We start from the raw sequence: 17,671 nt of genomic DNA on the forward strand, positions 1-17,671 counted from the left end.
TAGATATAGACATTGACATGTGTGAAATGTGGAACATGCTTCATTGAATGAGCACACATAGCTCACATCAACAAACCCCAAAAGTGGCGAAACCATTTAAAGGTATAGAGTGTGAAAAGACTTTCACTGATAGAACACATCAGCCGACTAACATGGGGAAGAAAGGATTCAAATGCACGGAGTGTGGGAAGAACTTCAGTCATAGTGGACACCTCAATATACATCTACGGACTCACACAGGGGAAAAACCATTTAAATGCATGGAGTGCGGAAGGCAATTCAGTCAGAGTGGAAGCCTAAATAGGCACCTACTGACTCACACAGGGGAGAAACCATATGAATGTATGGAGTGTGGAAAGAGCTTTCGTGATACTGGAACCCTTAGAACACATCAACGGATTCACACAGGGGAGAATCCATATGAATGTATGGAGTGCGGAAAGAGCTTTCGTGATAATAGAACCCTTAGAACACATCAATGGACTCACACAGAGGAGAAACCATATGAATGTATGGAGTGTGGAAAGAGCTTTCGTGATAATAGAACCCTTAGAACACATCGACGGACTCACACAGAGGAGAAACCATATGAATGTTTGGAGTGCGGAAAGAGCTTCCGTTTCAATGCAAACCTTAGACGACATCAACGGACTCACACAGGGGAAAAACCATTTAAATGCATTGAGTGTGGCAAGAGATTTAGTGATAATGGAAAACTTAGAAGACATCAACAGACTCACACAGGGGAGAAACCATATAAATGTATGGAGTGTGGAAAGAGCTTCAGTTTCAATGCAAACCTTAGACAACATCAACGGACTCACACAGGGGAAAAACCATTTAAATGCATTGAGTGCGGAAAGAGATTTAGTGATAATGGAACCCTTAGAAGACATCAACAGACTCACACAGGTGAGAAACCATGTAAATGTATGGAGTGCGGAAAGAGCTTTAGTGATAATCGAAACCTTAGAATACATCAACGGACTCACACGGGGGAGAAACCATATGAATGTATGGAGTGCGGAAGGAGATTCAGTTTCAATGCAGCCCTTAGACGACATCTATGGACTCACACAGGGGGAAAACCATTTAAATGTCTGGAGTGCGGAAATAGCTTTAGTGATAATGGAAAGCTTAGAACACATCAACGGACTCACACAGGCGAAAAACCATATGAATGTATGGAGTGCGGAAAGAGCTTCAGTTTCAATGCAACCCTTAGAAGACATCAACAGACTCACACAGGGGAGAACCCATATGAATGTACGGAGTGTGGAAAGAGCTTTTGTGATAATGGAACCCTTAGAAGACATCAACGGACTCACACAGGTGAGAAACCATGTAAATGTATGGAGTGCGGAAAGAGCTTTAGTGATAATCGAAACCTTAGAATACATCAACGGACTCACACGGGGGAGAAACCATATGAATGTATGGAGTGCGGAAAGAGCTTTAGTGATAATCGAAACCTTAGAAGACATCAACAGACTCACACGGGGGAGAAACCATATGAATGTATGGAGTGTCGAAAGAGCTTTCGTGATAATGGAACTCTTAGAATACATCAACGGACTCACACGGGGGAGAAACCATATGAATGTATGGAGTGCGGAAAGAGCTATTGTGATAATCGAAACCTTAGAAGACATCAACGGACTCACACGGGGGAGAAACCATATGAATGTATGGAGTGTGGAAAGAGCTTTCGTGATAATGGAACTCTTAGAATACATCAACGGACTCACACGGGGGAGAAACCATATGAATGTATGGAGTGCGGAAAGAGCTATTGTGATAATGGAACCCTTAGAAGACATCAACGGACTCACACGGGGGAGAAACCATATGAATGTATGGAGTGTGGAAAGAGCTTTAGTGATAATCGAAACCTTAGAAGACATCAACAGACTCACACAGGGGAAAAACCATTTAAATGCATGGAGTGCGGAAAGAAATTCAGTCAGAGTGGACACCTTAATAGACATCAACTGACTCACACAGGGGAGAAACCATATGAATGAATGGAGTGCGGAGGAGCTTCGGTTTCAATGAAACCCTTAGAAGACATCAATGGACTCACACAGGGGAAAAACCCTTTAAATGCATTGAGAGCGGTAAAGCTTCAGGCAGAGTGGAACCCTTGATTTACATTAACAAACTCACACAGGAGACAAACCATATAAGTGTCAGGAAGTTAAATAAAGGTAGAGGTCCATTTCTAGTGGAAGTTCTAAATCAACAGACTCATGCACAGGATGAACTTTAAGAGTTAAAACCCTACAAACCATCAACAGACATGAGGAGAAGCAGTTTAAATGGAAAGATTACAGAAAGTGATTTAATTATAATGGAATGTTTAAGAAACATCTAGGGACTGTCACAAGGGAGAACCCATTTAGATGTATGGAGTGTGGGACATGTTCCTCTCAGTGTCCACTCTTCTTCCCAGCAATGAACTCCGAAGAAATCCGTATTTCTGCTTCAGGGCCAGCTGAGTCTGTTTCTCTTGTCCTTCTCTCTTAGCTAGGTAACTCCTGTCTAATCTGCTCTGCATCGGTGTCACTCCCTGCTTCTGAGACCACTGGAAAAGAGGAGGGTCAATTCCCCCCCCTCCTGCTCCCAGGAAAGCTGATCTGCCTGAGAATGCATTCCCCCATACTCAGCTTCAGACCATTCCCTGACGCATTGCGAGAACCCTTGAAAAACAAGTTATTTGGCTCACCATTGGAAGCTAAGACCCATAAAAGGTTGAATATGAAAGATACGTGGTTGAAGTATAATGCTATTCTGATGGAAGTAGGGGACCAATTTAGATTAAAATCTTGTGATCTGTTGAAAGATAAATTAGATGATAGGTTCCAGTACATCCAGATAAATGAAGTGTTTAAAATGGACAAGAAATTTGGTTTTCAAAGAGAGAAATCCAAACTGGAAATGGAATTATTAGATACAAAACCAAAAAAACTATCTAAGATGTATAATTTATTACATTTTATGTTAATATTTAAATCTTAGAATAGCTTTGGAAGCGGATATATGCTGCAGGCTTAGAAGTAGAAGATAATGTATTTTAAAGTAGTATTATTTGTAAGTGATAAAATGTGAAGTTATTTTAAGTGTGATTAAAAAAAAAGATTGTTAGAAATGATGATATATGTAAATAGCTAAAGATGAAGTAAAATGAAAATCAGATAGGTAGGACTTGGGGAAGCACACTTCACAATGTATAGGAAAATAAGGATATGACAAGACTTTGTTTGTATTGTTTGTTTTTCTGATTGTGTTCTTTATTTGTGTTATAAAATGAATATTTTTTTTGGGGGGGGGACAGAAAAATCCCCATAAAAACAACTGATACGGCAATATAGCACAGATCACAGTGTGTGTTTCTAGGATGCGCATTTGCCTGGAATAGCCAGCATAAAGCTTTGCTTCGTGAAGTCCCTGCAGATGCCGAGTTGCTGACTTTCTTCCCAGGCAACAGGAAGCGAAAGACACACCTCCATTGCCCTGTGTCCTTCCAGCCTCTTTCCTCCCTTGCTCCCTTCTGCCGGATTGTGTGCCTGACTTAGATATCCTGTGTGCTGTATTTTTTTTACTGCTGAAACGGGATTTGCTCTCAGGAGCTAAGTTTTGTGCCTCACTGGGGACCCAGTGAGAACTGTAGGCTTTGAAAGCTCAGTAAACTATTACTGAAGAAGTCCTGCTGCCTCTGTGTGCGTTTTTGTCCTCAGCGTGGGAATTGCTCTGCATGTGGCCCCTACCCTGCTGCTACGTGCCTCATGCCCTGGAGTTGCTCTGCTCAAGCATGCAAGATGGTTTTTGCACCAAGCTCTGTCACCCCCACCACCGTATGATCTCCAAACACTGCTTCTTCACCATAACATCTCCCTGCCCCCTGCGCATTCTGAAAAAAAGCTTGAAATACTGAAATTGAATGGGAGATTTCCCCCCAAGCCTATTTGCAGGATGGGGAAGGAGGGGCTACAGGTACGAGGGAAGTCTCCTGGGGGGCCCATCTTCACTCATGAACCCCATGGAGCAACCCCAGAGTTGTGCTTATTCTGGGGTTGGGAGAAGATAATACTTTTCCATATTCCCAGAAGTTATTATTCAATCCTGCTGCTAGGGAGTTTTCCTACCAGAGGACCAGAGTGTATATTATATTATGCCACACCGACTCGGCCCCTTACACACTGACCAGATGCTTGGAAGCTGTGGCTGGATGGTTTCGTGGGAGCCGATTGAAACTAAATCCTTCGAAGACAGAGGTCTTATGGCTAGGTCGGGATGGCATGGGGATGAGGGACCAACTCCCTTCTCTTCTGGGGGCCCAATTAGTGCCATTGCCTTCCGTTAAGAGTTTGGGTGTAATCCTTGACGCCTCCCTTTCCATGGAGGCGCAAATTACAGCAACAGCCAAGGCAACATTTTCCCACCTTCGCCGCATCAAGCAGTTGGTCCCTTACCTTTCCCGCCCCGACCTGGCCACAGTGATCCATGCGACGGTCATCTCCAGGCTTCACTACTGTAATTCGCTCTACGCGGGGCTGCCCTTGAAGCTGTCCCAGAAACTCCAGCGGGTACAGAATGCTGCAGCGAGGCTCCTCACAGGATCTCTGCCATGGGAGCATATTCATCCAGTGCTTTTCAATCTGCACTGGCTCCCGGTGGAGTACAGGGTCAGATTTAAGGTGCTGCTTTTGACCTTTAAAGCCCTTCACGGCCTAGGACCCTCGTACCTACGGGACCGCCTCGCCTGGTATGCCCCACGGAGAGCCTCAAGGTCCATAAATAACAACACCCTAGTGGTCCCAGGCCCTAAGGAAGTTAGATTGGCTTCAGCCAGAGCCAGGGCCTTTTCAGCACTGGCCCCAACTTGGTGGAACGCTCTGTCTCATGAGACCAGGGCCCTGCAGGATCTGATTTCTTTCCGCAGGGCCTGTAAGACAGAGTTGTTCCGCCTGGCCTTTGGCTTGGAGCCAATTTGATTCCCTCCCCCCCCTTTTCTTTTTTCTTTTCCTTCTCCTGCAATGAGGCTACATTTTAATATTTTAATGTTCCATTATTTTAATGTTGTATTTTATTTTTGTTTTTAAGTTGTAATCATTCATCTTGTTTTTATTATTGCTTGTAAGCCGCTCTGAGCCCGGCCTTGGCTGGGGAGGGCGGGGTATAAATAAAAAATTATTATTATTATTATTGTTGTTGTTGTTGTTGTTGTTGTTGTTGTTATATTACTATCATACTGATTTTACTGCTATGGCTGCTGTTGCTGTCGTGGACTGGCTGTGTTGGGGGGGGGAGGCACCAGCTGGGAGACCCACAAAGGAAGAAGGCTCAGATCCTGGGGACTGGTGGTGGGATGGCGATGAGCGGAAAGAGGGAGAAAGGGGAGCAGACCGGGAGGGGAGGTGTTGCCAGCTGAGGAGGAAACAGGGTTTGCTGAGCAGGAAGAGGCTGGGGCAGAGAGCAGTTCAGACCCAGAGGGAAGAGAGGAGGGGGCCAGGAGACCCAGAGGAGGCCGGCTACTGGAGCATCCAGGGAGACACCGAGGCTGTGGTGGGGCCTTGGGGTGTCGTATAACTGTCCCCCCTTCCTGGTTTGAAGAGCACCAATACCTAAAGCACGGACGCACGGCTCGTGGCGTGGGGTGGGCGAGGGAGGGATTTAGCAATGTAAACATTGGGGGGGAACCCCACTTTGCAATTGGATTGCCAGGATCAGCCCCTCCCCCGCTCTCCTGATCTACAGGAGGAAGAGGGGAGGAGGGAAACCTTCCTCTCCCTCCCCCCTGTTCCTCCCCTCCCGGCACATCCTTCCCTCACCCCGCCCCCACAACCCCAAATCCCCTCCCCAATATGTTGCTCCTCCTCCTCGCCATCCGCCATGTGTTCCGGGAATGGGGGGGATGAGCCCCCCTCCCAAACTGCCTGTTTCTCCCGGAAGTGAAGCTTCTGCGCCGGATTGCTGCTCTGCCCCGTAGCTCTAGGGGCGCGCGCTTTCGGAAAGGGGAGGAGGGGCGGCAGGGACCCCCCCCCCCGTGGATGCTGCAGGAAAGGAAAGGAGAATCGGGAGCGAGGAGAAAGAGGTAAAGGGGTCGCGGGGGGGGGGAGAGAAGGATCCAGAGACCCCCTCCAGCTCCCCAAAGCACCTTTCCTGGGCCCCACGGGCAGGGCCTGGATCCCTGCACTCCTACTGCGAAGGGGGCTTTCCCTGGCCCCTTAGGCGCCCTGGCGGGGGCGGTCATGGAGCGCCCACCCAGGGTTCCCCACGAGGACCCCCTTGCCCTATTTCCCCCGCACAGGCATCCCTGGGGTCCTGTGGGCTCCGCATGGAAAAGGCAGGCCATGAAAGGGTTAACGGCGGCGAGGGACGCCTGGATAGAGACCCCCGTGTGGCTGGTGTTGGGGGGGTTGTCCTCTGGATGGAGACGTGGGGCGCGCAGGTCGAGGGATGAGCCTCTGGGTGCAGGGAGACTCAGGGAAAGAGGGAGGGGTCGAGGAAGTCGGGGGGAGCATCCCTGGGGCGGGGAAGGGCAGCATTGGCGGGGGGGGGGGGGAGAGAGAAAGGAAGACCAGTCTGTAGGGAGAGGTCTCCATCGTGGCTTCCTTGGGGACTCTCCAGAGGGGCCGCCTTGGCTTCTCCCTCCCGCCTAGGAATCGGCCATCCCTTCAAGGCGACCAGAGAGGGATCTGTCGAAAGTGGGGGGTCCAGTCCCCCCACCCCTCCCTTCCTGCAAGCTCCATCCTCTTCCCACCCCATAAGCCCCTGCCCTGTCCAGACGCAGCGGAAGAGGGGAGGGGAGAGCCCTTTTCAGAAGGCGTTCTCTGTTTCCACAATCCTACCCAGGAAGCAGACAGAAACCTTTTCCTCTCTCTCAGGCTTCTATCTTTAATGCCTTTTCATTGAGGATGAGGATAATGTGCACCTGTCATCAGAAACAGGGGTGCAGAGTCCATGGAATGGCTCTCAGGATTGATCTAGAAGTTGCACCTCAAAAGCATTTCTGTTCCTCTTATTCTTTGTAGGCAGTGTCAGAGTGACTGACAAGCTGAGATTCTTCCCAGCCAAAGGACCCATTTTCATGATAGACAGTGCCTGTGGCTGGAGGCTCTACATACAAGGTGTGTCTACACAGGCCAAAGAGTGCCAGTATTAGCACAGGTGAGGTGTGTGACCTTCCCAAATTTACAGGCTGTATGTGAATGAGAAGTTGTGGGTGGGATTACAGTGTACGGCATCCCTGTGATTTTCTCCACCCATGACATTTCGTGAGCTGATATTGCAGTACGAATTCAAAAATAACTACAAAAGAATAACAATATAATAAGAATGATTGTAGTATTTCTACGCTGCCTATCTGGCTGGGTTTCCCCCGCCACTCTGGGCAGCTTACATTACATATAAAAGACAGTAAAACATCAGACATTAAAAACCTCCTGATACAGGGCTGCCTTCAGCTGTCTTCTAAAAGTCAGATAGTTGCCCATTTCCTTGCCATCTGCCTGCTTCCCTGTAACTTCGCTCACGGGGGGGGGGGGTGTGTGAACCAGCAGAAGACCCTCGAAGGAGGACCTCAGTGTCCAGACTGAGCGATGGGGGTGGAGACGCTCCTTCAGGTCTACAGAGAGTGAGGCTGTTTAGGGCTTTAGGTTGCAGATCTTGCTCCTCCACAATGATCTCCAGAGCAAGTCCGACATACAATTAGCAGAGTAGGAAAAAACGCTCAGAGACAGCAAAAAATTCCTTCAGCAAATCAATTTGTTACTGAAGGCATAATAGGATTCTATGCCTGAAAAATGCAACCACGGCAATTTAATGGTCAGCACCAACATTGCGAATTGTGCTCAGAAATGTACTGGGAGTCAGTGAGGATCCTTTCAGACAGGTGTTATGTTGTCTCAGCAGCTGCTCCCATTCTGTTCTCTACCAGCCACATTCTGGATTAGTTGCAGTTTCCGGGTCACCTTCAAAGGTAGCCCTGTCAGCATCACCCTTGAGCCAATGCCACCGACTGGACTCATCCACTTCAGCCCCGACTGGGCCAGGCGAGCTGGGGTAGCACTTCCAGAGACCTTCTGCACAGGAACAGGTCAAAGTGCTGTGGACTCACAACTCAGAGTTGTGAGCACCAGATTCACTCCCGAAGACAGTCGTTGCACAGCAGAGTACAGCAGAGCATAAACCACTCGGAGAACAGCTCTGTAGAATAACTACTTTTATTCTATCTACAACTATCATACAAACTATATACAGAGCTAAATGGAGAAGCTAGACTGCACTGAGAGTCTGCAGCTGCTCTTAGCAGCAACCTTATCTATACAGAGATAACACACTCTCTCTCTAACACTCAGTCTCTCTCTCTCTTGTGAGGCTGGAGCGAAATAAGTGGAGAGCAGAAACCGCCCCCCTCCTCTCTGGAGAATCAGCAGAGAACATCAGCAGATTCTTGGAATGGGATGGGTGAAATCTCCTCAAGCCCCATGTATCACATGGCAGTAATCCAAGCGGGAGATCACCAGAGCATGCACCACTCTGGGGAGACAGTCTCCAGGCATGGAGGATCTCAGCTGGCATACCAGATGGAACTGGTACACAGCTGCCCTGGACACAGAATTGACCTGTGCCTCCATAGACAGCTGTGAGTCCAAAATGACCCCCAGGTTGTGCACCTAGTCCTTTTGGGGCACAGTTAGCCCCATCAGGTCTAGGGAGTCTCCCACACCTGCCTGCCCCCTGTCCCCCTGGGACAGTATTTCTTTCTTATCAAGATTCAACCTCAATCTGTTAGCCGCCATCTATCCTCCAAGTGCCTCCAGACACTTACTCAGGACCTTCACTGGTTCCAATTTAAAAGAGAGGAAGAGCTGGGCATCATCCACATACTGGGGAACACCCAGCCCAAACCCCCTGATGATCTCTCCCAGCGTCTTCATATAGATATTAAAAAGCATGGGGAGAGGACGGAGCCCTGAGGCACCCCACAAGTGAGCACCCAGGGGTCAGAACACTCATCCCCCAACACCAATTTCTGGACATGGCTCAGGAGGAAGGAGGGGAACCACTGCATAGCAGGGCCCCCAGCTCCCCTAGAGGGTCTAGAAGGATACCTGGTCAAAGGTCTCCAAAGCCGCTGAGAGATCCAGCAGAACCAGGAAAGAGCTTTCCCCTTGGTCCAGGGGTCTGCAACCCGCGGCTCCGGAGCCGCATGTGGCTCTTTTACACCTTTGCTGCGGCTCCGGGGCGGATACTAGAGAGGGGAGGAGGCACATTGTGCGCCCCGACACTCCCCACTGTGGCGGGCGCTGTACTGGCTGTGATGTCGCATGGGGGCGGTGCGTGCGTTAGTCACGCACCGTCCCGGCGTCACCTTCCCGCCCGCTGTCAGATCGCGGCTCCGGAGATATATTTGTTTTAAATGTCGCAATGGTTTTGCGGCTCCCAGTTGTTGTTTTCTTCGAAAACGGGTCCAAGTGGCTCTTTTTGTCTTAAAGGTTGCAGACCCCTGCCTTGGTCCCATGATGAGGCCTGAATCGCAATCAGAAGGATAATGGTGGCAGAAGCTTTCCTGGTCCTGCAGCCCACAAAAGCTCCAGCCACAAGACGTTCATTAGCTTTGAAGGAGCCACTGGATTTGTGGTCTTTTCTTCAAAAGACAAATATTCTGAATACCTTTACAGTGACGTATGATGTAAATAGCGCTTCTGTTTTCCAGAATTCCCCAGCCCACCAAGGATTTGAGACCCATCAGGTATCCTCACCTGGTTTAGCCGGCCAGTTGAAGCCGTTCCTGGGATTGTGGCCCTTTTGAATGCTGACAGCTTCTCTCAGGTGAGAGCTGAGTGCAGGGTGGGGACCAATGGTGGAATAATTACTCCAGAAGGTGGACTACATTTCCTCCACCAAAGGTACTACTGCTCCCCTAACACCCCAAGACATCCTATAATTATGATATTTAAGACAGATCAGGAATAAATTCATATCACAAGAAATAACACAACTTCAGGTTGTTAATGAATCAACACCACATATTCAAGATTGACGTTTCCACTAAGTACAGTTATCTCCTCGCCTTGAATATCCTGCTTTTCAGTGCCAGATTATGAAAGTCCTCTGTCATAAGGCAAGCACAGGATCAGGCAGCACATCATCATTATAAAGAACCAGTTGGGTCGGTGTTTCCGCCTGGGATTCCCATGTGCCAGCTGCTTTGCTTCTGCTTCTCCTGCTCTCTCCATGCAATGCAAGGCATGTAGACAGAGGTCCACCTCCAAGAACAGGAGCTTCCCTGAGCACCCATTCAGCTGACGCCAAGCACCAAGTCTTGTCACTAGTTCTCTAACTGACCCAGACCACAGTCCCTGGAAGTGATGTAGACCTGGGTCTCACAAAATGGTTCATATGGACCTCCTGACGCCAATGGGACTGTGCAGGTGACTCATAAAGATCTAGAGGTGGATGGAGGATTATGATGCAGACAATGGGGAATGTCCAGAGGAACAATGAACCAGAGAGAGAGGGCCTTTTCATGGAGAGAGAGAGTAGCTGCCTTGCCTTTGAGGAAACAATTGATTTGAAAAGGCTGTTTTCCAAGATCATGCTGCTTTATCAATGATGATTGAGGATTATGAAATGTTGCTGATGCATTACTATCATTTGACATCATTGCATCTTCATTTCCTAAACACTGGGAACATGGGTAGGAGGCAGGGGAATGTAGGAGATACTGAAATGAGAGAAGGTGCTAACGGCGCTTGCTGTGTTCTCTTCCCCTTTCTTCTCTTCCTTGAAACCCAAACAGGATTTCCTTTCCTCCCACTTTGAAGAAGGGGATGGAGAAGACATTCAGAATTCTGAGGGATGGGGCACTTTGGTTTCATTAGGTATAGACATTTAAATGTGTGAAATGTGGAATATGCTTCACTGAATGAGCACACATAGCTCACATCAACGACCTCCAACAGGGGAGAAACCATTGAAAGGTATGGAGTGTGGGCAAAGTTTCACTGATAGTGGAAAACTTAGAACACATCAGCGAACTAACATGGGCAAAAAAGAATTCCAATGCAGGGAGCGCAGGAAGAACTTCAGTCAACATGGACACTTAAGTTTACATCAACAGTTTCACACAGGGGAGAAACGTTTTAAATGCATGGATTGTGGAAAGAGCTTCAGTCAGAATGGACACTTAAGTTTACATCAACGTACTCACACAGGGGAGAAACTATTTAAATGCCTGGAGTGCGGAAAGAGCTTTAGTGAGAATGGAAACCTTAGAAGACATCAACGGACTCACACAGGGGAGAAACCATATAAATGTATGGAGTGTGGAAAGAGCTTCAGTCGGAGTGGACACCTCAATATACATCAACGGACTCACACAGGGGAGAAACTATTTAAATGCCTGGAGTGCGGAAGGAGCTTTAGTGAAAGTGGATCCCTTAGAAAACATCAACGGACTCACACAGGGGAGAAACCATTTAAATGCCTGGAGTGCGGAAAGATCTTCAGTTTCGGTGCAAACCTTAGAACACATCAACGAACTCACACAGGGGAGAAACCATATAAATGTATGGAGTGTGGAAAGAGCTTCAGTTTCAATGCAGACCTTAGAACACATCAACGAACTCACACAGGGGAGAAACCATTTAAATGCATGGAGTGCGGAAAGTGCTTCAGACAGAATGGAGAGCTTAGAAAACATCAACGGACTCACACAGGGGAAAAACCATATAAATGCATGGAGTGCGGAAAGTGCTTCAGTCAGAATGGAGTCCTTAAATTACACCAGCGAATTCACACAGGAGAGAAACCATTTAAATGTATGGAGTGCGGAAAGTGCTTCAGTCAGAATGGAGTCCTTAAATTACACCAGCGAATTCACATAGGAGAGAAACCATTTAAATGCATGGAGTGCGGAATGAGCTTTAGTTATAATGGGAACCTTAAAAAACATCAATGGACTCACACAGGGGAGAAACCATTTAAATGTCTGGAGTGCGGAAATTGCTTCAGTCAGAATGGAGACCTTAAATTACACCAGCGAATTCACACAGGAGAGAAACCATTTAAATGCATGGAGTGCGGAAAGTGCTTTAGTCAGAATGGAGTCCTTAAATTACACCAGCGGATTCACACAGGAGAAAAACCATTTAAATGTATGGAGTGCGGAAAGAGCTTTAGTGTTAATGGAACCCTTAAAAAACATCAACGGACTCACACAGGGGAGAAACCATTTAAATGCATGGAGTGTGGAATGAGCTTTGCTGATAATGGAACTCTTAAAAAACATCAACGGACTCACACAGGGGAGAAACCATTTAAATGCATGGAGTGCGGAAATTGCTTCAGTCAGAATGGAGACCTTAGAAAACATCAACGGACTCACACGGGGGAAAAACCATTTACATGTATGGAGTGCGGAAAGAGCTTCAGTCAGAGTGGACACCTCAATATACATCAACGGACTCACACAGGGGAGAAACCATTTAAATGCCTGGAGTGCGGAAAGAGCTTTAATTTCAATGCATCCCTTAGAACACATCAAAGGACTCACACAGGGGAGAAACCATTTAAATGTATGGAGTGCGGAAAGAGCTTCAGTCAGAGTGGACACCTCAATATACATCAACGGACTCACACAGGGGAGAAACCATTTAAATGCCTGGAGTGCGGAAATTGCTTCAGTCAGAATGGAGACCTTAGAAAACATCAACGGACTCACACGGGGGAGAAACCATATAAATGCATGGAGTGCGGAAAGTGCTTTAGTCAGAATGGAGTCCTTAAATTACACCAGCGGATTCACACAGGAGAGAAACCATTTAAATGTATGGAGTGCGGAAAGAGCTTTAGTGATAATGGAACCCTTAAAAAACATCAACGGACTCACACAGGGGAGAAACCATTTAAATGCATGGAGTGCGGAATGAGCTTTGGTGATAATGGAACTCTTAAAAAACATCAACGGAATCACACAGGGGAGAAACCATTTAAATGCATGGAGTGCGGAAATTGCTTCAGTCAGAATGGAGACCTTAGAAAACATCAACGGACTCACACGGGGGAAAAACCATTTACATGTATGGAGTGCGGAAAGAGCTTCAGTCATTATGGAAATCTTAGGAAACATCAGCAGACACACAGGGGAGAAACTGTTTAAATGTATGGACTGTGGAAGGAGCTCCAGTCAGAGTGGAACCCTTGATTTATGTGAAGAAACTCACACAAAACACAAACCTTATAAATATCAGGAAAGTCGATAGAGGTTCAGTCTTGGTGTTAATTCTAAATCAACAGATTCACGGACAGGAAGAACCTTTGGAGTTGAAACCGTACAAACCATCAACAGACTCAAAGAGGAGAAGCAGTTTAAATGGAAAGATTGCAAAAAGTTCTTTATTTACAATGTAGTGTTTAAGGAAAATCCAGAAACTCTCAGATGTAAAAACCCATTTAGATGTATGGAGTGTTGGAGGTCTTCCTCTCAGAGTCCACTCTTTTCTTCATAGAAATGAACTCAGGAGGAAATAAGTCTTTAACACATGTTGTGTATGTGAAGTTCTGGTTTTTTATGTGTAAAACTCTATCGTAATAAAATATTGAAGGCAATGTCAAACAATGTGATTATGATCTAAGATGTAAAGTGCCTTTTGATAGAGAAGGGCAGAGTGTTTGTCTGGATTGTTGGTGGTCAATGAGGATTAGGGCTGGGCGATATATTGTCCAAACTGGTTTCTAGACCATATCATGATAACCTTTCAAAAACAATTGATATGGCAACACACCAAGAATCACAGTGTGTGTTTCCAGGATGCTCATTTGCCTGGAAGCCACTGGCAGAAAGCTTTGCTTCGTGAAGCCCCTGAATATGCCGAGTTCCTGACTTCCCTCCCAGGCGACAGGAAGCGAAAGACACACCTCCATTGCTCTGCGTCCTTCCAGCCTCCTTCCTGCCTTGCTCCCTTCTGCCGGTTTGTGTGCCTGACTTAGATATCCTGTGTGCTGTATTTGTTTACTGCTGAAACTGCTGTACTCAAGCATGAAAAATTGGTGCATATTTGTGTGACTGGTTTTTGCACCAAACTTTCTCACCACCACCATGTGTGATCTCCAAACAACACAAGTGTGGCGTATGTAGTGTGTGAGTGTGAGTGTGTGTGAAGTTTGTACAAACTGGATGATGGGGGGGTTCCTGCTACAGTTCCCCCCTTCGGAGATAAGATTGCAAAGGTGGCTACTTTGCAATCCTTTTCTCCACACAATTTAAGGTGGTAAATATTAACCTGCTATTCTCCGTCCCAGATGTGTGTGTCCATGTGAACCTGAAAGGGACTTGGATGTCACGATTCTAAAGGATATTTGCATAGAAATATAATAGTGTAACAGTGCACATAGTTAGACATAAAATTAATATTTTGTTGCTCAGTTACTTGTGGTATTCTAGCACCTTGGAAGAAATATTTTCTCAATAGTGGTCTATGCTTTGCATTTAGCAGGAAGGTCCACTAATGACTGAAAAATGCAGTTTGCTATGCCCCCCGCCATTTTTGTGTTCTCAGGTGTCAAGGTAGCTCTTCTGTGGTCTCACACCGGCATGGTGTCACAGTAGTGGCAATCCCTGGTGAATTCACTTAGGGCTTTCATATTGACCATGTTGCCTGGCACTCACCACAGCTGGCACAGGTTTGGACACGTCATGAGAGAAATGTCTTTGCCTGGCCATTCCATGGGATTTTATTATTATAGGCTCTGGTCTTGCAGTCATGGGAAGTTGCTCACTTGCACTTTAAGGACCAAAAGCTAATTGCAGCCTGGATACACTTGCCCAATTCAAACTGAGTCCAATTTGAATTTATCTTGCCCCAATGTTCTCAACTTTTCAAACGAATCTGTTAAAACAAAACCATTCTTAAAGGGCACTTGTCCAAATAAGTCAATTTAACTCTATAAGGGATTATTTCTGCTAAACCAAAGCATATACACCTTCCTGAAGCTTCTCCTTCGTAAAGTGAGTTTTGGCACATTTTTTAAAATGGGTAGGGAAGTTTGCAGAGTGCCAGGTGAAACAACGAAATGTGGTTATAAATTTATCTAATTCTAAACATTGGACTACATAATAGCCTGATCTGTTAAAAAAGCATAAAATGTATGAGAATCCTCCATTGGGGTGTAAGGAATAAGACATTAAAGATAAAAACAATAACACACAAAAATAGCTCCCCCCCCCTTGTGGAAATAACAAACTGTCAGACACATTTCAACATTCCTACGTAATAACACATAATACAAAAAAACTAATTAACTATCAGTTGCATATCTTGAGACAATTGTGATCTTCTCAATCCTGGAGGTCTTAAGGTTCAAAAGTGAGAAAATGTCCTTGCAATTCAACTCCTTCCCCCTTTGTCAGCCCCACTTCCCCTTTGAAAGAAATTGCTGTGGCCACTTTGAAAACTTTGGTGTCTGTTGTTGTTGCAGGTCTTGTGGTGGCGAAGCTTTTCATTGGATCTGTAGTAACACATTTGTAGAAGTGATATCCTGTAAGGGGCAGGGTTTTGGGGACTTAAAAGACAGAGTTAGAAAAGGGAAAGGGCGAAAGGCAAAAAGGATGTCCTTCAGTTTCCGTGCGAAGCTGCAAATAAAAATCTTAGCGGATTAAGCATTTTATTCATTTCAATATTATTATTACATTTTCATATAATTACTGTTATTATCTGCTAAGTTTGTTTGCTTTCCTTCACTTTGGTTTTTTTCCCCCTTCCATATTATTAAATAAAAAAATTACTCCACATGTAGAGAAAGAGAACTGTAAAAAAATACAAGAAAGGTTAAAATAAATAAAAAGAAAGCAAAAAATTAGATTACCAGTCAGATGAAAACAGGGTTGACGCAAAGACATCAGATTCAGAAAATAATTATTATTAAATAATATAAAGATATTGTCAAAACCACACAGATTACTACTGGACTAAAAATGGGGGGGGGGGGAATGGAAAAAGGCTTAAAATTCAGCATGCGCTATCTGATAAGTAGAACTTGATGAAAATGACTTTCAACATGTGATTGACATGTCCTCAAAGTAAAAACACACACACACACACACAATGACCTATGAGGAACCAAAAATAAATAAATGCTAAGACACACAATTTTTAAGAAACCTGAAGTAACCTGTTTTGGCATTCTAACATCCCAAATGAAAATAAAAGAGTGTTTCTTGATGTGACAACATCGGATAGAATGTTAATAGCAAAATACTGGGAAATGACTTAATACCAAGAAAAAATGAATGGCAATTTAAAGTTGTGCAAGTACCTTGAACTAGCCAACATGACAGAATTAATAAGAAATGCTCAGGCAAAAGGTAAACAAATAACATTCCACAAACAATGTTTGGCTGTGCTTCGATTAATATCATAGACATCATGGAAAAACGGATTAAATAAATGAAAACAGATTATTTGTGTAGCAGGAACCCCCCCCCCCATCATCCAGTTTGTACAAACTTCACACACACTGACACTCACACTCACACACTACATACGCTACACTTCTGTTATAAATTCATAGAAAATCAACCATGCATCGGATTTGCACTGTTCTACAGTGGTGCCTCGCAAGACGAAAAGAATCCGTTCCGTGATTCTCTTTGTCTAGCGGTTTTTTCGTCTTGCGAAGCAAGCCCATTGACAGCTTAGCGGATTAGCGCTACAGCGGTCTAGCGGCTTTTCGTGATCAGCTGTTAAGCGGGTTATCAGCGGAACAGCTGATAGGCGGCTTAGCGGCTTAGGCAAAGGGGGGGAGCGGAAAAAACCCGCGGGGACGCGCAAGATTTTTTCGTCTTGCGAAGCAACCCCATAGGGAAATTCGTTTTGCGAAGCGCCTCCAAAATGGAAAACCCTTTTGTCTAGCGGGTTTTCCGTCTTGCGAGGCGTTCGTCTTGTGGGGCACCACTGTACTTTTATTTTACTCCATGGAGGAAGGACTACAAAATGGGGAAGGTTTGATACAGGGCAGCCATAATCCCTTCACCATCCCAGCACATCCACAGGAGCCCTGCCCAGTTGCTATGCCAACCCTGATGTTCCTAGACAGAAGACCATCAAGATCACAAAGAACTTGCATATGGGAGTGGATTCAGCATGGACTGGAACAAAGGACAATGATCAGATCTTCCCTCTGGGAGCAGGAAACTGCCAACTCCCCTTTGTCTCCTGGAAGAGACTCGTGGGGAGGGGGAGAGAAGGGAACCAGCCAGGTGACAGGACACTCAGGTTACCACCACAACTCCTCCCTCAACCCCTCCTTTCTGTAATGTATGCATGATGTTTCTGGGGGTGGGCTTGACTTACAGGATGGGAATTCCAAAACTTTTTATAAGACCTTGCACACCATTTTTCTGTGTCTTTCCTCTCACCTGCAAGTGAGGGGAGCACCCTGTCGCGACAGTCTTTCTTCAGTAAAGACCAAGCCTTCAGGCTGCTGATTTGCTTCAATTTACTCTGGTTGGTGTCTTTACTTTTTGTCCAAGGGAGCCCTTGGATTTTTCCGGTAAGAAGGTGGTTTTTTTTTAGGATTTCCCCCACAAAATAAACCGCCACAGAGACCAGATTACTTTATTCCTTGCATTGCGGGGGGGGGGGGAGCCTCTGCCCGCAAACAT

General features: G+C 45.9%; 3 protein-coding genes across 3 annotated transcripts in view; 2 read left to right on the forward strand and 1 right to left on the reverse strand.

Moving 5' to 3' along the window:
- Positions 1–17,671, forward strand: part of LOC310686803 (uncharacterized protein) — a 128,980-nt gene that overhangs the window by 37,000 nt on the left and 74,309 nt on the right. The gene's annotated exons all lie outside the window — the stretch shown is intronic.
- Positions 1–17,671, reverse strand: part of LOC310686892 (uncharacterized protein) — an 85,540-nt gene that overhangs the window by 14,840 nt on the left and 53,029 nt on the right. The gene's annotated exons all lie outside the window — the stretch shown is intronic.
- Positions 5,287–16,807, forward strand: LOC310686827 (uncharacterized protein). The gene is made up of 4 exons (XM_083461150.1): positions 5,287–6,094; positions 7,035–7,170; positions 9,722–9,837; positions 10,808–16,807. The coding sequence occupies exon 4, from the start codon at positions 10,934–10,936 to the stop codon at positions 13,166–13,168; it is 2,235 nt and encodes a 744-aa protein (XP_083317276.1). The 5' UTR covers positions 5,287–6,094; positions 7,035–7,170; positions 9,722–9,837; positions 10,808–10,933; the 3' UTR covers positions 13,169–16,807.

The sequence above is a fragment of the Podarcis liolepis genome, assembly GCF_965112155.1.
Source record: "Podarcis liolepis genome assembly, chromosome: 10".
NCBI classification, from domain to species: Eukaryota; Metazoa; Chordata; class Lepidosauria; order Squamata; family Lacertidae; genus Podarcis; species Podarcis liolepis.

What these genes read in the sequence shown, in the direction of transcription:
- LOC310686827 (XM_083461150.1), top strand. Translation starts at nt 10,934, where the DNA reads ATGAGCACACATAGCTCACATCAACGACCTCCAACAGGGGAGAAACCA.